This window comes from Ruditapes philippinarum, unplaced genomic scaffold (genome assembly GCF_026571515.1).
Source record: "Ruditapes philippinarum isolate M1 unplaced genomic scaffold, ASM2657151v2 ctg4445_1_1_1_1, whole genome shotgun sequence".
NCBI classification, from domain to species: domain Eukaryota; kingdom Metazoa; phylum Mollusca; class Bivalvia; order Venerida; family Veneridae; genus Ruditapes; species Ruditapes philippinarum.
In genome coordinates this window covers 6,074-32,577 of record NW_026853818.1, presented here as the reverse complement: position 1 = coordinate 32,577, position 26,504 = coordinate 6,074, and the positions used below count along the sequence as shown (strand labels likewise).

General features: G+C 31.5%; 1 protein-coding gene across 1 annotated transcript; it reads right to left on the bottom strand.

Moving 5' to 3' along the window:
* Positions 1–8,045: 8,045 nt before the first annotated feature.
* Positions 8,046–25,444, bottom strand: LOC132738022 (protein numb-like; the record flags this gene model as incomplete). The annotated part of the gene is made up of 8 exons (XM_060725436.1): positions 8,046–9,020; positions 10,077–10,277; positions 11,850–12,065; positions 12,686–12,881; positions 18,267–18,293; positions 21,886–22,026; positions 23,617–23,694; positions 25,370–25,444. Coding segments are annotated over 8 exons (1,518 nt in total), but the record flags the coding sequence as incomplete, so codon positions are not given.
* Between the last annotated feature and the right edge of the window lie 1,060 nt (positions 25,445–26,504).

The following is a 26,504-nucleotide window of genomic DNA, read 5'->3' as shown; positions in this document are numbered from 1 at the left end:
ATATACGTCAAGTACAATATTTTCAACTTCAGCCGGACAACCAATAAATATCCTGAACCCTAGGGTTGTTTAAGCATTAAGGAAAACGTTTAATGAAAGTTACCTGCCCATTTCTCCAAAAGCCCACTCTTGAGAAGCAGCCATCGCCCATGATTTCTGTCTAAGAGTATTTTTCGGTAAGCAGTTTTGCTTCTTGACTTCTTATTCAAGCGCTGTGTACGGTGTTATGTCACTGAATCATTTAAATGAGGAATCAACAGGAATAACAACAAAGTCTCTCAACTTGCGAAATTATAATAATATCACATTCAGAAATGTTAAATTCGAACTTTTGTGATGGAATGTGAAATCTATCATTCATGTGTATTCAGTAACTTATGAAAGAACATGAATAATGCCATTTTCTTGTGCTTTTTTTGCCTACAATAAGGCCAAATAGATTGAATAAGAACTATTTGGATGTCCCTATGTAATTGTCGGAGAAAAAATCGCTTACGCGTGTTAAATCTTCACCTTAAACAGAGAAAACTACCTGTGGTCTAAGTCAGATAGATAAATCTCACATCCAACTGGTACTCATAATCTATCCTATACTAAATTGTCCTTTGAATTCATGGAGGTAGATGGTTCTGGATAAATCCGTGATATCTCGCGAGTATATAGATATAAGCCAGCCTACTTTCTGAATCCAACATTTAAATTGACATATTCCATATTTAAAATTGGTGATTGGTTGCTTTAATAGGAGTGGTAGCCTAGTGTAGTTTTCTACCTCTCGACACAATATACAATTGGCTGCAGGAATGGCGGGTAGCCTTACTGGGGTCATGGGTGACACCAGTACTGGTTAGTTCCAGAAAGCAGACTCGAAAGAAGTTTAAATAAGCAAAGAAGTTTAAATAAGCGTCAAGCTTTCATCAAAACTCGAGATAAAATTATTTCTGTTTAAAGCTAACCTAATGGCACTTCTACAAAGACGGTGAATTTCCACATATTTAGGATCAATTAGAATACAGAGTGTGACACATACAAACAGTTCGACAAACTTTTGTATTTGGTCAAAATTAAAAAGTTGGTTGGTATGTGACAAAGGTTTCATAGAAATAACAAGACACAAACAGCATATTTATAAATTGTATGTAGTATTTTATTTTTTTTCACGTGTTATAAAGCATGATTAAAAAGCTATGTTTAAAAACAAGGTAAGGAATTATTACTGAGTACAAGCAACAGAGAATAATAAGTAATGTTAAAAAATACAGTTGTAACTTAAGAAATTACATCCTGATTATAGTTAACTTATATTTTGTCTTTGACACTTAAGACATTCTGAAAAACCAAACTACTCCATTCTGTATTCTTTTACAATAGTATCAAAGACGGTAAAAGGAAAGCTAAAGTGCTCTCAAGGCAAGAGGATAAAAAGGGATAAAACAAATAATAAAATGTAAACAAAGTCAAGTAAGAAAATCTGAGTGTAAATGCCAGCATATTAAGAAATTAAATATAAAACACTCTTCTCTCTTAAAAAAAATCTTGTATAGTATCATTATTTTTGCAAGATTTTTACATGATTATGAAATCTTTGTATTTAGTCAACTTGTGAAATAGATCAAGAAAAAACCTCTATTTGCTGTATAGTTTTGTTATTTAAACAAAATCAATTTTTCCATAAACAATTTTGTAAGTTATACAAAAACATTTAAATTTGATTTTTCTTCATTTACTTCACACTAACTAGTGACAAAATAAGATCTCAAAAAGAATACAAACCAACTTCTGGTAGTATTTTTTTCCCAATTATTTGATCTTCCAGAAATATGCTTAAATACAGAATATAATGTAATGTGCACTTTTTTAATATAAACAAGGGTGCCATAGTCACAAAATACGCCCGTTTACGAAAAAGCTTTAGATGGAGATGGGGGCATTATGGATAAGTGTTATCTAGCAAGCAAGTTTTTATTCTTGGCACTGTGTTGTTAAATGAACCTTAAAACAAATCAATAGGGAAGATATGCACAGAATGTGTGACCTTGACCTTGGTCGCAGGGACCTGAATTTTATGCACGGCACTCAGCCTCACAATGATGAACATTTGTGCCAAATTATATTGAAATCCCTCTATGCATGTAGAAGTTTTGCTCCAGACAAGTGTTTTTCTATGAGCTCTAACTGTGACCTTCACCTTTGACCTAGAGACTTGGTTTATGTGCAGGGCACTACATCTCATGGTGGTGAACAATTCTATAAAAGTAACATTAAAAATTCCTCCATGCATGTAGAAAATATGCTCCGGACAACATCTGGATATTTAATCATCTCCAGTGACCTTGACCTTGCAAATATTAACCTAAATTAAATGTGTAACACCTGTAGTCATGATAGTTACCATTTGTGCTACAATCCATCAATAAATGATGACTAAATGGTCCCTATAACCATCTTCAAATTTTTATCTGAACTTTGACCTCTATGTGTAACCTTGACTTTGGTCGCAGGGATCTGAATTTTGCATGCGACACTCAGCCTCACAATGGTGAACATTTGTGCCAAGTTATATTGAAAACCCCCATGAATGTAGAAGTTTTTGCTCCGGACAAGCGTTTTTCAATGAGCTCTAAGTGTGACCTTGACCTTTGACCTGGAGACCTGGATCATGCATGGAGCAATACATATCATGGTGGTGAGCATTTCCATAAAGTATTATAAAAATTCTTCCATACATGTAGGATATATGCTCCAGACAAAATCTGGATATTTCACCATCTTTAGTGACCTTGACCTTGCATATATTGACCTAAAGTACATGTGTCACAGCCGTAGTCATTGTAATGACCATTTGTGTTACAATCCCTCAATAAATGATGATTAAATCGTCCCTATACACATCTTCATATTTTTATCTTTTTTTAAACGGGCGTATAAAAAGTACATGTAATTTAATAACTAAAAAATTCTGATTTAAGATTTTATTCTAGGGAAATACATTTCATTACAATTCTTAATCTTTGAATGAGCTGAACTGATATTTACTTGAAAAATTAAAATATAATTAAATTTCTATGAGAAAGTATTTACATTTGATAAGGTAATTACTGTATGATCTTTATGAACAAATACCAAGTCTACAGAACACCATAGTTATCAGAGTTAAGTATCTTGACCAATGAATGAAACATGTGTAAATAAATGTTACATTCTTTACAACATACTCAAGTCCAAGAAAGAGGATTATTTCATGCCCTTTGATTAAATTCTATTTTTAGAAAATAGATCAAGGGGAGTAATTGTGTAAGTCATTTATGAACAAAGTAATAACTTTGTTGTCTCCCTTTGATTAAATTCTATTTACAAAATCTGGATATTTCATCATCTTTAGTGACCTTGACCTTGTATATATTGACCTAAATTATATGTATCACAGCCATAGTCTTGATAATGACCATTTGTGTTACAATCCCTCAATAAATGATGACTAAATGGTCCATATACACATCTTCATATTTTTATCTGAACTTTGACCTCTATGTGTGACCTTGACCTTGGCCGCAAGGACCTGAATCTGCACGCGACACTCCGCCTCACAATGGTGAACATTTGTGCCAAGTAATATTGAAATCCCTCTATACATGTGGAAGTTTTGCTCCGGACAAGCATTTTTCAATGAGCTCTAAGTGTGACCTTGACCTTTGACCTAGAGACCTGGTTCATGTGCGCGACACTGCTCCTCATAGTGGTGAACATTTATATGAAGTTTCATTAAAATCCCTCCATACATGTAGGAGATATGCTCCGGACAAAAATTGGACGCCGCCGCGCCCGCCCGCCCGCCCGCCCGACCGCCCGCCCGCCAGGGGCGTTCCCATAATACGTCCCGTTTTTCAAACGGGCGTATAAAAAGGAGAGGGTGACGTCTTTCTTTACCTTTGCAATGTAAAAGTGAACTTGAATATATGAAGAAAAAAATATCAGAAAGCCAATACAAATAAACAATTTCTTAAAGCAGATATACAGTATGGGACACAGGCACATACAATGTTTACCCCAGCCATGGCAAGTTCTATTCACTCCAAATATCTACAAACCAATAACAGGAAAAATGCAACTTGAAAGCACCATGTAAATGAAGGAGAATTATGACATTAGCTCTATTATTTTAATATGAACGGCATTACTATTAGCTTCCACAGGTACTTGGAACATTTAAATGAAAGCATTCCCATGAACTTTGACATTAAAGTCAGCTGATTTTTGAGATGAAAAATGAGATTACTGTCAGAATATAGTTGTTATATGACCTATAACAATATAGCTTACTTTTACATATACATAATTATTGTCAGCCTTTATGAGTATAATACTTTGCATTTATTTCTGGCAACCACATATAGGGGAAAAAAAAGAAACAAAAATAAAATGCCAAATTTTTACGGTCACCTAATGAAATGAATAACAAAGCAAAAGAAAAGAACATTGTTTTGATAAGCTATAAAACATGAACAAATCTTTAGCATGAAATATATTTTCTTTTGAAGCCCTGTGGTCATTTCCTATGACAATGTAAGAAACAAATATTGCTTTTGAATTAAAGGGTAAAGCACTATATATGATGATAACTTTTAAAACCTCTTCCCTCGCATAAGCCATTTATGTAATAGGAGTGTATAATGGTAAACATAAGTGGCTTTCCATAATTACTAATACTTTTTGTACCATGTAAACAATTGTGGTCTTCCATGGAAACTGTTAAAAGAATATAAGCAGTAAGGGAGGTAACTAGAATAATTGAAAAGAAATTAAGGAGATTGTCATTACAGGTAAACTATCATTATAATTTACCCCCATTTGCATAACCTTGACCTAGATTGGAAAGCTTCTAACATTTGGGAAGGGAGCAGGGGGGGAGGGGGTGCACAAAAGATATGGGGTCAGAGAAGATAAGTTGGTTAGTAACTTTATATGTATATACAATATATTACATTTAACTGATATGTACACTAATAAAAAATGAACCATTGGCAAAAGCTATCGTGATCTTAAAAAATGAATATGAAAAAAAAAAAAACAAGCTATCACAAATAATAATGAAATAATGTATCACAACACAAGTTTATCATCATTTTAAAAGTTACAGAATCTCTGTTCATCACATAATTAAGCCCCTTTGTGTAAACATTAAACATAATGAATAAAATCCGGGTTCGGACATTCAATACAGTCAGTTATACCTCCAGTATATAGCACATAATGTCCGATGTTAATTCCGAATTATTTTCATAGATATCGAATATCATAACATATCAAAATCTTACTATAAAATACTGTGAAATTCTGAAAAATATCAGTTTTCTAAAGTGGTAAAAAATAAAACAATTCATGCAAAGTTTTACATTTGAAGTAGTAAGTCACAAAACCTGTATGACATTTCATAAAAACTGTGATGAATGACTTGATTTTTTTTATGTTTTCAGCATGTTTCATATTCTCATAAATCAAAAATATACAGTTAAATATTGCTGTCCAAATAGTCATTTCTGTCTTTGAGCTGTAAGAAAAAAGTGTTAAGGTTAGACATAACTTTACTTACTTTTTTAAAAATGTATCATTGACATATAAAAGAACAATGTATTGTTTTCATAAAAAAAAAATCCAAAACATAACCTATTACTCCAGGCATATACTTTTAGGTAGGGAACTTAATGTTTAAAAAGTTGTAAAATCTTATATTTAATCAGTGTATAGTTCAGATTTAAAGTAAATTAAAATCAGTCACAATGACTTTTTTTTATTATAAAATTCCCAATAAAGAACTGTGACCTCTACCATGTGTTAAAGCATAAAATTGTAATAATATGCAAACAAATCCCATTTAAGAGCAAAGTTGGATTTGTCACAAAAAGTGCACCAAAAATACCTAAAAAAAGCCGTTACCATTAATGGTAGTTTGTACATGTGTATGCAATACACATTCTTTTCTGCCACAATGCCATACAGCATTGCCACTCAAACGTAACTTTATTGGCCTGGATTATTCTAAGTAAACAAACATAACAAAACAAATTTCTATATCAAACAACCCTGTATGTTATTTAAGCAGTCATGTGCTGGTAAAGATATAAAATAACATTTGTTCAGCTTGAATGTTGCAATTCCTTCATTTAAATGTCACAAATTGTTTCACTTAAATGTTGTATATTGTTCCACTTAAATGTCTCAAATTGTTTCTCTTAAATGTCACAAATTGTTTCACTTAAATGTTGTATATTGTTCCACTTAAATGTCTCAAATTGTTTCACTTAAATGTTGTATATTGTTCCACTTAAATGTCACAAATTGTTTCACTTAAATGTTGTATATTGTTCCACTTAAATGTCTCAAATTGTTTCACTTAAATGTCAAATTGTTTCACTTAAATGTTGTATTTTGTTCCACTTAAATGTCACAAATTGTTTCACTTAAATGTCACAAATTTGTTGCAATTAATCATTACAAATTGTAACACATTAATGTCACAAATAATTCAAACTTTTGTGTTGCAAATTGTTACAATTAAATGTCACAAATTGTTTTACTAATTTGTCCAAATATGCTTCACTCAAGTGTTGCAACTGATTCTGTAAAATAGAAATCAAAGACCTCATAGTACAACATGAATCAAGATGAAATATTCTTAAAAAAATGAAAAAAAAAGGGGTGAAATGAAAAACCTTTTCCCTTATCCGGGCTAAAACAACAATTAGGGCATTAAAAAGGAAGAATACAAAACCAAATTAAGCCCCAATTTTGCTGATTTCTGTATTACTAATAAAACCCCCTAAGGAAATATTAAAACCCAGATCAATCTAAAATTATCTAATTCATCATACTGTGTAAACAGCAAAAAAAAAAATCATTTTCTCAGGAATCTATAACAAAAAATTCTGTTTAAAATATTCAGGAATGATCAAATTTCTGTTTGCAAAAATGTAGGCCATTTTGGTTTTACCCGAAAATAAATGATCAAAACTGCCTTATTTCCCCAGCATTTGGCCCAAGTTATCTCCCTTTTACAAAATACTTCCAAGATATTTTCTTATATTGATTCTGTTGATAAATTTTTTCTTTACATAAATTACCACAAAAATTCTGATGAAGCATTTTGGTAAAAGGCTTTTTTTCATTACACTGAACTGTAAAAAAATAAAGATTTAAAATATGTAGATATATATCAAATCATTAGACTTTTTATTTACATATTTCAAATCAGAATTGTATTTGCAGCTCAATAAATATTAACAAAAACCTTTAACAAAAATGTTTTGTTTAGAGATATGACACTTAGTTTAGCATAAGCAAACAGTCCTAAAATATCTTAAGTTCCTCATAGAAAAATAATCTTCATTTTGAAGTGGAAAATTCTTACTTGTACAATTAAGTTCACAAATGTTACCAAAATGTTTCATACAATTTTTCATTTTTTTTTTTTTTACCATTTCATAAATATTATAAAAATTGGCTTATTTCTATAATTAAAACAAACATCAATATACACATTTCATATAGATCTATTTGTTATTGACCAATTTCTAAATCCATTAATCACTTACTGAAAATCTTATTTCAGAAATCTATTACTGATCTAATATTTTGCATCCCTTATTTATCTTTTGACCCTCCTTTAATGCAATAAATTGGGTATTTGATCAAATCTCTTTTTCATTAATCAGTTTTTGGCCAACTTCTAGTGCAATATATCAGATATTGACCAGTCACCTGTACCAGTTTTAAGACACAGATATAAAACTTAAAGCATTCTATGCATACAGCAATGATATATCAACAATATACTCAACTTGTATGGGCAATAACCATGCATATCTTACTTAAAATCATCTAATACAGTCTAGTGGTCCCAACCTTAACTTCTGAAATATACAATCAGTCTCTTTTCTCCCTTTTTTTCAAAATAAAAAGAGATCTGAAAGTCTGTTTCCCAGATATGTGCATACGAAAATGAGGCATATATGGTATTTGGGCAAAAAATCATAAAAGAAACGAAAATATAAGAAATAAAATTTGTTATGAAGTACTCTTCTAAAACATGATTTTTAAAAATATGCTTATAAAAAAATGAGTCTGACTTAAACTGTTCCATAAAAATACTACAATGTATAATGAATTTATGAAACTCCATAATCTATCCCAGTACTGATCCTGTATCAAGATGCACAATGCATCATTAATTTATGCTAAATAAATACTTAATTTCTATCTAAGCTATACCTGTACATACAAGTCGAAAATAAAGCCATCCAGCTTATGCTTTTATCCGAAAACTGGAAAACAACACAAACTTTCTTACATTTTAATTATAAACGCATAAAGTCTCTTTTTTTTCCTCCTCTTTTTTTTATATAACATTATATCCCTTCCTTTATATATTAAGAAATTGAATCACAACTCCACTTTGTATGTTGTCACTGTCTTCGTTGTGAAGGGATTACTACTGGCACTGTTTTTGGTCTGAGCTATCTGCTCTTGGCCTGAATTTTTTGCCGCCCAAGCGACATCAAACGGGTCAAAAGTGTCCTCACTTTTCGCAGTGGTTTTAGATTGGTTCTGTGTTGATGAATTACTGGTAGCAGTCTGTTGATACTTAGACGCCCAGTCAGAGTCAGTTGGCCATATATTTTCTCCAGTAGTGGCATTACCGTTTAACTGAAAACTTTGGTGATGTGCCATTTCAAGCAAAGTATGCTTTTTTGTATTTTGTTGTTGTTGTTGCTGCCAAATGGCAACGTTACTAGAGTCCATGGAATGACTTCTGTTGTGTTCGTGCAACAATGGTCGTGTCGTCGTTATAGTAGATCCAGATGTTACGCTGCTAGCCGGTGACGAACTTGCCGTGTTTACAAACGGATTAGTTGAAGGTGATGCCCGGCCAGGGATCATCTCTATATTAGCTGCAGTGGTTCCTGTATGACTTGGAGACCCCCATGGATTGGTCTGGTGCAATGGAGGCGCAGGATGATTGATAACTGGGGTTTAAATTAAAAATTTATCTAAATAAACTATTATATATAAAAATTATACATTTTTTTATAATGTTGAAAAAAAATTGTATTATATTTTACTGAAAAAATTTTATTAATTCAAAAATTTTTCTATAATTTTGCAAAAATTAAAAATTTTTTGAAAAATAATTTAATTTTAATTACAAATTAATGTTTTTTTCCTCTTTCAATGAGTACAAACTGTAAAGATCAATTCCCATTTTGAAAAAAAAAAAAAATTTAGTCTTCCTTTTATTCTTCCAACTTGATAAATTTTTAAGAAAAATTCTAGCATTTCTTACAACATACTTCAAAATATATGCCTTGGACTAAAGATACAATACCTATTAACATATTCACCAGTCAAATGCAACTTAAACAAGAAGCATAAATATTTAAAGTTACGGTAATATAATCAGAATTTTTATTGGTGAGAATTTGAATACTGTTATGGTCATATAGCAGGCTTCAATCTATGCTGGCAGTAGATATATCAAACATCTCAACACAAATGTTTCTGAGTAGAACCATCAACCTTATATAAACTACCAGGAAAATGTCACACATTTTCCTGCGTATAAGGCAGGATTTTCACCAAGGCTGGGAAATGTCATCTTATACCAATCCTCCCCGCCACCAAAAAAACCCAGGAGGAGCAAGCTGTGTGTTTTAAAATGATATCAGCTTACCAACTTCAGAAATAAGTAGCTTGAAGTTGTATATTCTTAATTTATTCATAACCCAAGTGCTATAATTAAAACTTTTTCTTAGTCATCACTTGAGATTTAATTGAAATTTAATATGTAAGAAAAAGGAGCCAACACTAGTTCTTGTCACAGGTGGGAATATCACTATCAGGTATTTCAGCAGGAACATGGTAGAGTCTTGCAACTGCCTTAAATGATAAACTTTGAGCCAGATATTCTGTTTTGTGCCTACAGTCATGATAAGATCACTACATCATTTTATATCATTACTTAAAACAGATCTTTACTTCACACTACTAATAAACATAATACAGTGATTATACAGTGATTATACCTGGTTGAGTTGTATGGAATGTTGCTGGCATTGAATGTTGTTTCACTAGGTAAGCATTTTGTGCGCCCTGAACTGGGGCTGAGGCAAAAGGGTCTTCCGTAAGGGCTGATAAGCCCTGGGTAAGTTGCTGACACATCTGTGAGATAGAATCTTCATTCTCAGGTGAAGGCACCTCATGAATCACTCCATTATTGTTCAGACCTGTAAATAATACATTATATATCAACAACGCTGATGGTCAAATTTTTGCAGTTTTAACAATATTTCCACGGTTTTTATTTTTTGTTGGGTTTAATGTTATATGGCAATTTTCCAGCTTTAATGGTGAAGGAAAACCTCGGGTGTCCCTGTGTGCATTATTTCAGACTCAAACTGGCTTCTGAGTAGAAACACTGGTATTCCTTAAGCTAGCTGGATAGGCTTCAATATTCCTAGCAAGACTCAAGCCTACAGGAATGAGGGGCAATTGGTTTTAAGTCAACAACTATAACCCGTTGTGTCTATTTCTAGGGTCAACTACAACAATATGGCAATCTGCCTCTCAATATATAATATAATAAATTTTCTCCTAGAAATTAAACTAAATATCTTTATTTGTATCATATGATATGGAGAGAATTACATTCATTTCTGTTTCCATCTATTTATTGTATCTAAGACACCTGAGCCAAATATAATTTTGTGTCTAGTGTTAAGCTACAGTTTATAACTGCTTTACAGTCAAATATTAGGATAGGTAACCTACAAATTGGCCTGGATTTGATACCAATTCTTTCTTATTTTCTACAAGTGTACATTTTTAACTTCCAAATATAAATCTTGTAAATAAGTTATACAGGGAAATACAATACAAATACAATACAAAACATGATTTATAGAGCTTATAGTATAAAACTATATATGAAATTGCCTTTGTATAATGCAGAATGTAATTGTAACTAAAATAACCAGGACCTTTAGTGAAATTACACTAAGTTTTTGATTATCACTTACATTATCACGTGCACTGATCAAACATCTTTATTATCTAATTCAAACCCACACAAAATATAACTTTCTCACTTTTTATAGTAATCAAGCACATGTATCAAAAGATAATATAAACAAGGTCAAAGTGAAGTAGCTTACATGCAAGACAAGCTTAAAAATCCACAGGCAATTCTATAATTTCACTTACATTCAGTTATTAATTATTAACCAACGTGGACTAAAAGTGATTAGCCTTTGCCCAGGCTCTTATAATGTTAGTGGCTCATTACTTCCGTATTTTGATACTGATAATTATTCCTTAACGGCCCATTATGCCCTAGAAATGCTTTTATTTTCTATTTCTCAAAAGCTTTTAATTTTCGGAGTACTTTAATGGTTTCCAAACAGTTAACACATTGACTAATTATTTAAACCATCTTTTTTTATGTTGCATTTTGGCCACTAAAATGTGGCGACTAATTATTCTGAATGGAAGTCAAAATAATACTTTGTTTACATTTTGCTACTTTTATGACAAATTATTTCACTTTTTCACATTAAGTGTTACTTACTTCAGGTAACAAGCATCTAGCATGCTCTAAAGCCAATATTTAATTAAATGTTATAAAAATACATGTTTCCCCTTTCTAAAGAAGTAAAATTTATTTGTTTCCGAGGCATAATGTGCCTCTAAACTTTGAAAAGACTGTTCCTTATTTAAAGCTGGGCAAAACCATTACACTAATTCAGAAGAATATGATTAAAGAAAAAAGAAAATCACTATACTTGATTAAGGCTACAAACCTGCTGATTTAGGAGGAGATATTTCCATTGCATTTTGTCTCTGTAATGTGGAAGGCAGCTCATTTAACCTCAGTGACAAGGTTCTTTTGAATGGAGAGGACGCTTCCTGCAGCTTTGAGAAGCCACGGAACGAGCCTTGTCTTACCAACAGATTCTGGCTAGCATGTGGACGCTGCACCGCAAACGGATTGTCTACCTTCTTCACTGGTACTGGTTCTGAAGATATAAAAAATTTCAGGAAATGCAAACTTTTCGTGCAACAACTATATACACTTTTCTACAAAAGAGTAGACGCACTATAAAAAATATTATCTGTGTATATAACCAATAAACTTATATAATAGTCTCTACAGAAAAGGTACATTATTATGTATGTCGCAGCTGCAAGATCAGACCAGATTTAATGAATTCAAATCTATAGTCATATTTTCCTGTAGAAAATTGTTTTCACCTACATGTACCTGAAAGAGTATGTTCTTTGTAAAGAACATAATTGATTTGACTACTTTTGACAACTATAAAACTGAATAATTGCATGTTACATAAAACTGACATTACACATTAAAGCATAAATACTTTTATTGTTAGCATAATCAGTTGATTTATGAAAAATACATAGATACAGTCTGAAGATTATATGCTTACCTGAAAGTACTGAACATAAATTATATAACACAAAATGAAACTACAATCTACACTGCATTTCACCAATTTCAAACAAAATACAGTAATAATAGACACATCAAATCACAAACAAAACAAGTTCATTATATAAAATAGAAACAGAAGGGTCAACTTCTATGACGCAATACTTATTTCATCACTTTATTACGTACCCGCCAATATTGCACTTTGTGGGTCGGTGAGACGTTCAGTCATTGATGTCTGTCTAAATGACCCCATTCTCTCAAATGTTGATCGGTCCTGGCTGTACGTCACCGTCACACTTGTCGTGGACTCTTTGTCACGTTTCTGCTTCCGTTCCAAACATATCGCAAACGCACAACCAACTGCATGGCTTAACCTTTCACCCTGTAGATAAATACACACCTATTGTAAAACATATGTCCAAATATTTTGTAATTAATTCTCAGGTAATATTAATGACTAAAATAACCACGGGGACCGACAAAACAAAAATCAAAAGATGTTAACTTAAAAGCTAAACTCATATACTATTACAGGTTGGTTTATATATGTTGAAGGGAAATTATAAAACAATTAACTCAACCTCGTTATATAAAACCAAAGATATTTTACTAGGAAAGCAAATTTACACATAAAGCAGAGAGGGGTGGGGGTTTTCCTTTACCATTTGAATGGCATGCATAATATTGTACCAATCACCTTTATAAATTTATTACTGAATTAAAATATTATTTAAAGAAAGAATAACATAATAAAAAGAAAACAACATATCAATTTGATATTTTACAAAAGATAAACTACCTATCAAATAAATGAAATTACTTCTATATCAAATTGTAGAAGCTTCTAAATATATACATGTTATGATAAAAATTTCTCCTACTGTTGCCTCAATCAATTTTCTGTTACAGTTTAAAAGTTTACAACATTATAAGTCAAGCTGTACAAGTTACAAATGTATCACACTAATATATAGATTTATTTCTATGGAATTTTAACAACTAGCAACATAAAATTATTTTTTTCTAAAACAAACAAAAAAAAACAACATTTAATCTAATCATTCAATTTTTTTTCATTAAGATGACCTGTATTATCTGATATTATAAGATACCCTTTTTACTAGTATCTGATATTGTGCATGTACTTAAATACAAAATTTAACATCCCATATTATTTCACAATTTTCATTAATTAAGAAGCCATTTAAATAATATTACATTTTTTTTACCAAGATGCCATTTATTTCTAAATCAAGGGACTATTTTAAGATCACATAAGAAAATTACAAGAAAAGCTTAGTAACTTATATAATTAATATGCTATTAACAAATTCACAAAATAACAGTATCTGCTGACCATTATCCTGATGGCTATAACTGAATCTACTGACCAGTGCTGACCACGATCAACCGCCACATTCTTGCCACCTTATATGATGTATCACATGATCTGCACTGTCTGCTTTTCAGTCAATAATTATTTTGAAATTGTCCCTTAATATTATCATGAATGGATTTGCCCAGATTTAAAGATGGACAAGTCCATTTAAGATATTTAGTATGGAAAGGATTATAAGACCTGGCACCCCCTATCCCCAACAAACAAACATGCTTTAAGGGGTATGGTACTGTTAAATAATAATACAGCAAACCAAACAAAAGTGCTGAGAAACTTAAAATGCCATACTTTAAGCAAAGGGTAAACAAATGAAACGTTTTCTTGAAAATAAGTCAGTACATACATTATCTAAAACCCTTTTATGCTAGATGTGCAATTAATTTAGCCTTTGCCAGCTGTGCAGTCTGACCAGGCTCTATACTGTTGGCTTCAACTTCAAATTTTCATCTTGATATCCCCAAAATTTATAATGGACCGTTCCAAAACAGAAGCTAGACAAGTTCATTTATTACATTAGGGTTAAGTGTGATATCTGGTTATAGTCCATGCTGTAAGAATGTTAGCTCATGCTAAAAACAGCCTAATGTGCCTAGTAACATAACAAACACTCGATTATAATTTTGTGACTACACTATTATCTACAATGTCGGATGCTGTAAATATAAAGAAAACACATTTAAAGCTTGCAGTTAGTGACAACAAAGAGCTCAAATACCGTCTGGACACCCAGCAGCAAAAGAAGAAACGAGAATCATGATAAAAAACATTTTTGATGATGAAATGTTTCTCTACAGTGTAACAGTATATATCTTATAATTATACATATAACAAACACGGAGGGGGGACATTTGTCGATAACCATTTATTGGTTGACAATTTCTCATGCATTATAGAGAAGGCTAAACCAATAACCGATTACATCAACACATTTCTCTTTTTCCTGAGAGAGAAGGCTATTCTGTGAACTTTAATAGCTAGCTATATTAGAGTTCATATAAGAGTAAATAGATGTACAATTGGAATATATCTGCTTTATAATGTTATATTAAGTAAATTATTAAAACTATATTATTATATACTTTGTTATTAAGCCTCAATGTGTCCTTGTCAGAATTTACATGTTGGTAATTTTTGGAAATACTTCAATATATTGCAGCTATGTTTAAATAAGATACATACTGGACAAATATTATCCCCTATCAAACTGCATGATTTATTCAAAGTATTTTCTTTTAGTTATGGCGGGGCTTTTGATCTGAACTTTTAGCCTGCTCACAGCAAATGAATCTACCCTGGCAACTAGTGCAGACCAAGATCAGCTGGCACATTAAAACTGCCTGATCATGATCTGTACTTTGCTTTTTAGTCAGTACTTATTTTTGAAAATTTTCTCAAAAATAATGATTTAGTTCACAATGAAAGATGGACGAGTCCCTTTAAGATACTTATCATGGTAATGAAAGATTACTTTTAAGATGAGAACTCTATTTCGTCACCTGTTAACTCCTTATATACCTTAATAGGAGTTAATCTATTACTGCACTAAGGTGACAATATGTTTTAGCACTTAAAGGAAATGAGGCAGGAAGCCTAAAACATTCATGCAGTTTAACTTTATTCTTTGGCAGTCAACACATTAACTTTGGCAATTCATAATCAGTACTTTGACCTTGAAATCACTTTGAAAGCAAAAGTGGACAGCTCAAATTTCAAGCTGGACAAGGCCATTATCAAAATGAAATTTCAACTATTGGCATGAAAATAATTGAACATTATTAGTAACTGACTACACTAACTTTTAATATTTTCTCTTCTATAAATTTTGTAGAAACAACCAAAAGGATGTATAATAATGTATTTAGTTTCTATGTTATAATAACTTTAATGTTTTCAACCTTACATTTCCAACAACATTATATAATGTTGATAATGATAAAAGCGATGAAACTGTTCCCAAAAGAATGTCGCACTTGCATTATGTTTACAGTCATGTAAATAGCCTCCAAGTTATATAACAAAATAGTTATATAAAATGTCTAAAGGTCACAGGGGAGTTTAATACAAGATCAAGTCAACATGGAATAATAACATCATTAATGAGGTTCTCTCAATGATAGCACTATAGCTCAAAAAACTAATTATCTCCTAGGAAAAGAGCTAATAGTCTGTTGTATATATCTCAAAAAGGTAACATAATACTCTCTAATACTAGCACTACCATAAATAATCTTGTAAATGAACACTATTAATTAAAAGGCTAGAGGAATTTTGGTATACTCAAGTTCCATAGGAAATAGACATAGATATTTCATCTGCAAACAGTGTGTAGGCTCACATGATAGAAAAGCCATAAATTACTTTTTTTCTTCGGATTTTCTGTTACACAATGGTATTATGAGAATAATGTGTCCATGATATTTCATAATCACTGTCATTTAGTGGCTTCTAACTTTACACTACATCAAACAATCTAACAATAAGGATTTCTATTTTTAGGCACTAACCAAGAAGATAAGTGCGAGGCATGGTAGGAAAATTGTCTGTTATCATTTTATGAAGATTTATTAATACATTACATAAGACACGGTAGTTCATATAGCTGGATGGATTCAAAACAGAAAATGAGCCGCGTCACGACAAAACCAACATAATGCTTTTGCGACCAGCATGGATCTAGACCAGCCTGCGCATCCGTGCAGTCTGATCAGGATCCATGCTGTTCGCTACCAGTTTCTCTACTTGTTATAGGGTTTGTAAGCCTAATAAGACTGCGCGGATGTGCACGCTGGTCTGGATCCATGCTGGTCACAAACGCATCATGTTGGTTTTGTTGTGACGCGGCTCAAATGTGTATAGACAATTCTGAACAATAATAACAGGTAATAAATTTGCATGTATGGGTGGTAATGAGGGTTTATTGTCCAGTATTTCCCACTGCCATAAAGAATTGACTAGCACACAATGAACTAGAGGGTTTAGATAAAAGCTCACATTACACACATACAATCAAAGCATGTTTTTAATATGTCTGAATTTTATCTAAGTTAATTCTGAGCTTCAAATATTTTATACGAAAAAATTTTAATTTTGAGAAACTTTTTTTTTATTCTTATTTCTTAGGGTCTGTACTCTTAGAGAAAATCAATACTCAATCGAGCTTAAGCCTGTTTCTTGTTTTTAAACAATTCTCTTACAACCCCCTTCCACAAAATTTGGACATTTTGTGTAAACACTGGGCTATATAAAATGGTGCTATTGCAGACCTATGCCACTGGTACAAAGCCAGACTAGCTGGCAAGTCTATACAATCTCACCAGACACAATGTTGTCTGCTTTATATAAAAAACTAACATTTTGAACCCTTGCCAAATATGTCCAAATTAAATGTTTTTTAGGAATAAGACAATAGTTTACCCCCCACCTCCCCCCCCCCACTTTTACTTTAAAAAATTAATCAGACAATCATTTTTGTTCTGGCTCTATCTTATGTATGTCAGATTCATGACCTATTCTCCCTGTATTATTTCTGAGATAGAGAAGAGTACAACCTGTTATCTCTATCAGGGCCATTTCAATTCTATAATATTTTATCAACTTATGTATCAGAGTATCAGAATTAATTAATACTTAGCCCACAATTATAACCCTTAAGCTATTGGAACTAAGACTTAAAAATGGATAGCTTCTGTCACCAGTATGACAATTTTTTTTTTTTTTATTTCTTTATTTTTTTTTTGATACTGAAATCTCTTAAACTGATGTCCAAAATTCAAATCAGGGCCAATTCATTACACAAAAATTGAAATGTCTGCAGGTTGAGAGTTAACATTAGACACAGATATCCTGATTGTAGTAGCTTGGCAAAGACCTCTTTAATAGATCAATACACCAATATCTCTCCTCATCTCTTTATTTTTGTCCGATCAATCTGATACGCGGCCAGTCTGTGATATTATATAAGCCAGAGTGAAGTCTATACTGATACTCTTCTTATGCAAATAGCTGAATATATATTTTCTGTAATGACATATCAAAAACTCAATTACAGCCCTCGCTATTGCCGAAATGAGAAATGCTATCATCTGATCTCAACTTTAACATCAAATGAACAATCATGGATATTGCCCGAATAAAAATCACATCTATGTCACAGGACCGGACGACCTAATTTCTAATATACACGAATCAGGTCATGCTAAACAAGATCTACATCTGTATTATTTACACATGAATATATATGATATATATGGTTATAAATGCATAAATGTATGTACTAATTGATGAAATATTACATATTAAGAAGTTAAGAATTATGTATAAATATAGTAATACATGCTTTGATGTTAATTCAATGCAATTAGCGTTTACCTTAATCTTTTGCTTTCTCCATAATCTCTACAGAAAATAAATGCAACTAAGTGTTAATTAAAACAGTTTTTGTTTTTGTTCTCAGCGTTGTGTTACAATGGTCTTCCAAGTACTCCCGGCAGAAATGGAGAAAATTTAGTATAACCAATAACAGGAATTAACCCGTCAAATAGTTCAACATTATAAGCATTAACAATAGCTGGAAGAATTTCAATAAAAACAAACACATGCCAAATTCTTACTAGACACAAAGAAAAAAGTGAGGACAATAATTCACAAATATTTGAAAAAGTCATGAAAATCAAAATTTGAAATGCTTTCTTCCAAACTGAGGAAATCTTAAAGGGACTCCACTGATTTTTTTTGACAGGCCGATTCTTGAAATAATTTTTTCGAAATTAATTTTCCATTTGATGTAGATTAAGACCAATAACTTGGGTGCAAAACTTCTGCTATTGTAATTTTGAAAATGACCTAAAATTGAAAACCATTGCAATTGTATTTGGCTAAGAATAACACAAAAATACAATTTTCAATTTATTTCTGCGTACATTTCTTTATTATCTTCTGCTGATCTTTCTGTTTGAGTACCCAGGTTGATTTATGCAAGAAATTCAAATTCTATGTTTTTAGGCTTTTTTTTTTATCTCAGTGGAGTCCCTTTAACTACTGTATATACATGTATTCATTAAGGCTGCAATTTAACAGCAGTTGACCACTTTGTTTGACACAATCATATTCAACATTCACCTGTGCTAAAGCATTTGCTTTCTGCTGCAATTTCACAAGAATTCCACAGCAAATTTAGACATTTAACAGCAGTTTAACTCTATGTTTCTCAAGCATTTAACTACTTTGTTGCACACAAGTTTCAGAGGCATTTGACAGCTGTTAAGCATATAAATTTAACAGGTCAAGGAAAAAATGCTAAACTATCCTTCCATTACTAAAAGTTATAAACATGTCTGTAAAAACTTTTAATTCTATTCAAAACAAAATGAACTGTAAAAAAAAAGTGTAAAATAATCCCAGCAAATGTATGAAATATAAAAATAATTTCAACATAAGGCATCAACCTATCAATGTAAAATATATTCAAATAAATGTAACCTTAAATCTCGTAACATTAACTTTGGACACAGGTGTCTTCAAAGACAAGCTGCATCATCTAATCTTAACTATATCAAAGTTCCACCTGAATTTCCATTCTTGACCTTTATTTTCTCCATATCTGCCAACAAAGTGTACTTACTTCAGACTTTTGCTTAAAATAAGCTTTAACACTCTGTCATGCTTTAAACAAACTTAACATACACAGACTTTTAACCTTTAACCTGCTGGTTTCTGAACAGATAAGCCTACTCTACCAGTATATAGCCAGGCCGGCCTGCATTTCCCTGCAGTCTGACCAACCTTTACACTGTAGTTAGCTCAATTTTTGTATTTTGATACTGACACCCCTTAAAATTCAAATCGACTAATCCAAATCTATAGCAGGGCAAGTCCATTACAAAAATTCAGCAGGTTAAGGGTCAATTATCAACTACTGTTTATTGTTTTATCAGTAGTAAAGCATTTTACCATTAACATGAAAATCATAAACATAGGATCGGTATGCTACATAACAAATGAACTGAAAAACACATGCACTAATACTGGATGTATATTTCATATTTTTGTTCCTTTGAAATGCCATCAATCATAAAGTTGCTAGTTAACATTAAATTTATCCAAGGCTAATTGATTAATTAACTATATCTGTCCTAAATAATTTAGATTTTTTTGGTCAGAAATAGGGTTTTGTAAGATTGAAGTTGGTACACAAATTTATGGTGCCAAAACGACTTCTACAAAAGGACATTCAAAGGAATAAAACTCTTTTTAACATCACTTAAAACTAGGTATAATCAATTCAATGTTTTATTTGTTTATGGAATTCATTATCATCTAATGTCAAATATCAAAATTTCTACAATCTAAACCAAATTCCAAATCTAAAGTGTGTTTTCCACCACCCTCTCCCTCAGTAGATAAAATCTAAATACAAATAATTATATAAATGTATGGTTGAAAAATGGTATAATACTTAACAAATGAGCAAAGAAAACAAAGTGACATCTTTAAGAGTTAGATTAATAGAAAACAAATAGGACAAAGTTTCAATTTCATTATTTACATTCTTATATAATACTGAAATCTTTAACTAATTAGCATACACCCCATATAAAGATGGCATTTCAACAAGCATAATTTAACAAAATGGCTCATTTATATTCTAACAACAACAAAAACAACAGTAGCAATTAATAATTAATAACTTAATAAGGTAATCAAAAATCAATAATTATATATACATTAATAATACATGTTGAATTAAGTTTTATTTAATGTTCAGCCATGCTTGACACCAGAATCTGCTTTAATTTATCTGTTTTAGATATGACAAAATGTGTGTAGAACGTCTACAAGCACCTAGCTAGCATGATTTTAAGTAATAGATGATTCTATGTTTGTAAAGAAAATGCGACAGAGAGAAAATTTAGAAAGAGTGTTTGGTGTTCAAACTTTCAAGAACATAAAATACAATGAGTGTTTTAAATTATGCATGAACCAAATTGACTACAATCTTAGGTTCTCAAGTGTGTATTTACTTTGAAGACATCTTAGAAGTTTTAGCAACATCTACTGGCTTTGAAATAGTAATCTGTCAAAGGAAATCTATGACATTGGCAACTATACTTTGTTTGACGGCGAAAAATCATATGCCTGCAGTTACCTGCCTCTTTTGAAATAGCCTCAGATTGGAAGATAAGGCAGGTATACGCAAATGCATTTCTGTCTTGCTTGTCAAAAAAGAAATTAACAGCGCCCCCCTCCCCTCACCAAAAAAAATCACAAAGCAGGAGAAAGGGTTTTATGGTGTTTTTTGTTTGTTTTTGTTTTTTTATAATAAAAATCAAACATTCATGTATAAGATGTGATGATGAAGTTTATCAATGATTCCAAGAAAATTTCCCTCTAAAGACAATGTATTGTTCTCACCATGGAAAAATAAGACAAAGTACCCAAAAGGGAGTAAAATATAATGTGGGTGGGGTGTATTAGTACACTAAACAGCTCTAGATAGCAGCAAAGTAAGATAAGAACTTGGAGGATGGGGGGTACAGTGACAGTCACTGGAAGCACTGACAGAAACAAAAGCTTTAAAGAAAACTGTACAAAATGATGGGTGAATAACAACAGCTTGACAACATATTATCATTAAAACCCTGTCATGTGTGTGTGTGTACATAAAACAAAGAATGGTTTCATAAGAAATATGTGTGACTCAAACATAAATCAAAACATCTTACCTTCATCTTTTGGAATTTTCAGAATAATAAATATCAATTTATTTGAACATTTTACACAAATAACAGATATTTTACTAATATCTTGCAGACAAACTTAAAATATTTTTTTCAAATTATTAATTTTATATTAATTTATGTAAGATTTATATAAAAATCATCACATATTTCATGAAACAACCAATGTTGGACCGTGTTTTTTATGACATGAAAAATAATTCTTGTCAATACATAGAAGAAACAGAAATTATGTTATCAACTTGATATACCGATTCTTTGACTGCAAGAAAGCCGTGGCACATCCACCGTCTTGTTGTACCGTCCCTACATATATAAGCAAACCCTTTCTCATGATTTCTGTCCGGGGCACAAAAAGAGACCTTCTCTATGGTCTGATCAACTATCATACTCTGAAACATTAAAATAAAATTCTTATTATCACTTAGTTGTTTTTTAATTAATTTTTTTTCAAATAAAAAAAATCTTTATTTTCTACTACAAACTCAAACTGTTTTTATCACATGCTGACTTTTAAGTTTTTTCCATTGAAAAGAACCCAAATAGTAGCCAAAGCAATATAGCATAATTTTAATGGTTTTTTTCTTGTTGTTATTGTTCCAAGGTACGAACAAGTAGAACTAACAATCTTCAGTGTGCTAGCAGGAAAACTCCCTCATCTAACAGTATTCAACTTTCATACATTAGATTTGTACTTGATCAACAAGCCCAGTGCCCCTCTTGAAATAATGTCACTTATACCCAGGCTTGTATTAAAATCTACCCGGGTTTGTATCAAAATCTACCCAGATTTGTCTTTTTATAAGATGAAAAATTAACTTACAAGAGTAAAGCATGCAATACTATTAACTTGAAACAACAAAGACAACTTTGTGAATATCCATAAACATAATTGTAAGTTTAAATGGCTTGGAAACATATTGATAATGTTTCCAAAAGGTATCAGTTTATCATAGCAGGCATCAGCATTCTTAATCAAGCTTTGAATGGCAGCTTTAGGCCCCACAAATAATAGCTTTGTTTCTGGTGTCCGCCCCATAAAATTACCGCACCAACTTAAGGCAGGATTTTCTCCTTTTATGTACATTGTATATTTATTTTTTTCAGTTTATTAATATTGTTGATTTGAGGCCAAAAACACCTAGGTTCAGTAGTTTACGTAGGTAGGAAGATCTGAAACAGAACTTTTTTTTTCCTCTTGGCCTTGGAATTTTTAATTAAGCATTAAATTGCAGCTTTAAAAGACATAGAAGCAATTAACTTGGCTTTCTCTTTAATGATCGAGCAATTAAAATGTTTAATAGTCATTTCTATCAGATTGCTTTCGTAGAAACTATATTTCCCTTTAAGTTTATAGCAGAGTAATTTTACAGGCTTAATTCAGCATTCTAAGATTACGTTATCAATGTTCAAGGACTTTTCATTGTTTACTTTCCAATTGTCTGAATTTTCGCACATGACCAGAGATCAAAAATTCCACTCGTCGGATTGTAATTACGAGCAGAATTTAAGAGAACTCGATGCAGGACGAGTAGAAAAATGTTGCTTGCACATTGGATTAAGTAGCTTCTTGTCCTGTAGGACGAGCGACTCTGAAAATAACTCTTGATGCCTTACATAATTCTGACATATATAATTATGATATGTAATATATTACCAGTAATTTATATCATTTGACTTTCATCAAATTTTTTACTTTCAGCACATTACATCTATTTTCCCCGCAAATTTCAAAAATGAAATATTTTCCCAACAGCTGTCCAAAAAACCCCCATCTGTTTCAACTATTGTTTTGACTGTTGTTTTTTTTAAGTGGTAGATGACCATTGATCAAAGCAGAACCACCCAAACTACAAATCAGGCTTGATAGCTTTCTCAAATGCACGAAATCAGCGTCTCTTTATTCCAACACGATTAATTTGAACCCACAGCCTTCAGAGTTGACATAAATATATTATCATATTACGATAACATTAACAAACCTTGCTGATTTCATCAACAACCCTCAGAGCGTCACCAGATACATAGAGAATTGCTCGCTGGTACTTTCCTTTACATTTCTGAAGTTACAAAACATTATTGATTATACCGTTATTCACTGTTAACAATGAAATATGCTCATAAAATGACAAATTTATCTAAAAGATTGAAAACTAGACCTAAAACATAGGAAATTAGACTTCACTGTAATACGTTTTCTCAGACAGCAATTAGGTTACATAAAATGATAAGAATGGTGAACTATTGTTTTATCATTCGAACAGAACTAATCCTGACATACACCTTAATTCTTTTTCTTTCTATATTTAATTATCATCATGCATCATCATATTTCAAACACCAAACTTTGTTTGTTTCTCTGTTGTTGTTTTTTTAAAACTAATTTTAAAACAAATTTAGGAATATCTCGCCAGTCGATCCACCTTACTGGCTTTCCTGGACAATTAACAAGTAATTACCAGTTTCTCCACAAGTGACTGACAACTTCTCCACACAATTTCTGAATCAATTTCTTGAAACCAGTAAAACAAGTTGCACAGTTAATAAATGAAATCCTTGCCTTAAAGCTCATCTTACCACACTGAGTTTGTGTAATGAACTTGCTTTCGTCAAAATTAAACAGTCAACAGGAAGATTTACTAAAGAATTTCAGTATCAAAGTATCATAATCAGGCAGCCTAAAATATAGAGGCACACCTGAGTCAAGACTGTACAGACCTTTAAGCTGGCCTGACTTAATACTGGTGGTTTAAATAAGTCAGTATCCATGTCCATAGAATTAAATATTATTGTGTTGGTTCAAACCCAGCCAGGGCCGGGCAAACCCTTGTTTCCTTGCAAAAAAAACTTTAAGCACATTGCTTTGTACTTGCTGGTTCTAGGAATCAACTCAAAAGCATATCTTTATAAAGTTTATAGCTTCCTACACAATAAAACTAAATATAAATTCTGCATAAACTTTTTATTGATGTGTGTCAATTATGATGCTAAAGCAATATTCAACAAGTGAAACTTGACTACATGTTATCACCTATACAAACAGATAAATGTATATAATTATACAAATGGTTATGTATGAATGTATCAAATAACATTTAGTTATGTACATCATATGTACAACTATTGAACTCAGATGAATTACTTTCTTAATACTTAGAGTGGAAATTATTTATTTTAACTTTCCACTTTAAAGCAGCATGCCTCCAGATTCATGCTTATTTTTGTGAAAAATTTGAAAATGTATGTATTTAAAAGTAAAATATTGTGAGGTGAACAAAGAAAATAATTTACACATTGCAATCAGCTCTTACAATCCAAATGAATCCATGCAAATTTCTAAAAAGAGGTCAAAATATGCAAAAATAGCCCTTACTGTGTTAGTCAGGTATGCATTAGTAATGCAGTATAAATATGGTGATAAATACTTCAAAATCAGTCTTTAGTAGCGTGTAACATGTAAACTTGAATATTTTTACCTTTTTGAAAGTCTTAGTAAATTTTTTCAAGTGTGATTTTCTTGAACTATTTTGGTATATTTGGAGGCATGCAGCTTAATATCAATGTTAATGACCTGTCAGCAGTTTAGTCTGGTCACACACAATCGGCTCTTACAATCCATGCAAATAACTAAAAGTAGGTCAAAATATGCAAAAAAGGTGTAACATGTACCGCGACTCAAAACTTGCATTATAAAATATTGTATCAAGATCTATAACCGACTCCTGCAAAACTTACATCTTTGAGTGTTTTCACCGCTTCTTCACACACCTGCATACCACGAGACTCAAACACTTCAACACAACCCAAATACTGAAAATATATACATGTACACTATTTTATTATATATCTAACAATAATAATGTTCAATCAAAATAATAAGACTCTAAACTTAAAGAGATGGTTTCATTTACAAATGTATCCAATTTTTATACATTGTATAGCAAATCTAATACAAGTAAAGACAACATTTTTTGAGATTATGGGTTAAGTAAAGCGCATCTTTAAAATAATTATTACAGGTAATGCCAAAGACAAGTATTTTAGAATGTTTCAAAGTGTATGTAGTATATCCCTATTAGAAAACATATTCATGAACAACTTAAAAAAAAAACACATGCAAAACATCATAATCATTTTTAATTTGCTCAATATATCAACTGACCTTAAGGGTTAAAAATCTACTTGATAATGTCCTTCTTTGAAGGGGGTGGGGGTAGGGTCAATGGTTAATGATATTTATAAAACATATATCCTCGCTATTTACTCAATAATCAAATATAGCAGAATGATAAACCTTATATAACTTCCCTAATTTCAGCCAGAATAATTAACATTTTTATCTCACTATATGTTACAAATAAAATAACGAAACCATTCAGGAAGTAAATGACAGCCTTTCTATTGTTTCCAAATTCATCAGATAAAAATGGAATAGAAGTAAAGAATACAATAATTTATCACATGATTTCCCTTTTTTTATATCAAGTTTTATTACCATTGTTCATTTCCTTATGATTCTCTATATGACAAACATGTAACAAAAGACCCATCAATTCTGAATAGAATACATATACAAGTATTGGTAAATTTTCACAAAAAGACTCAAATTCGCTCAATCAGAAAAAATGTTTTTCCATTAAACCATTCTATGAAATCACTACACAATGCAGATGGTATCTGATGAATAAAAGCAACGATAATGAATTGCCTGCACAACTTGTATACATTGACCATGGCATGCCTCCTGATCTACACAGCCAGTACACCCAGGGACAAAATATTGTACATCTCCATCAAAAAAGCATTAAGCCTTTGCTTCAATACCATCAAACCAGTATAACCCAGTGCCTGATCACACCCTAGAAATTGA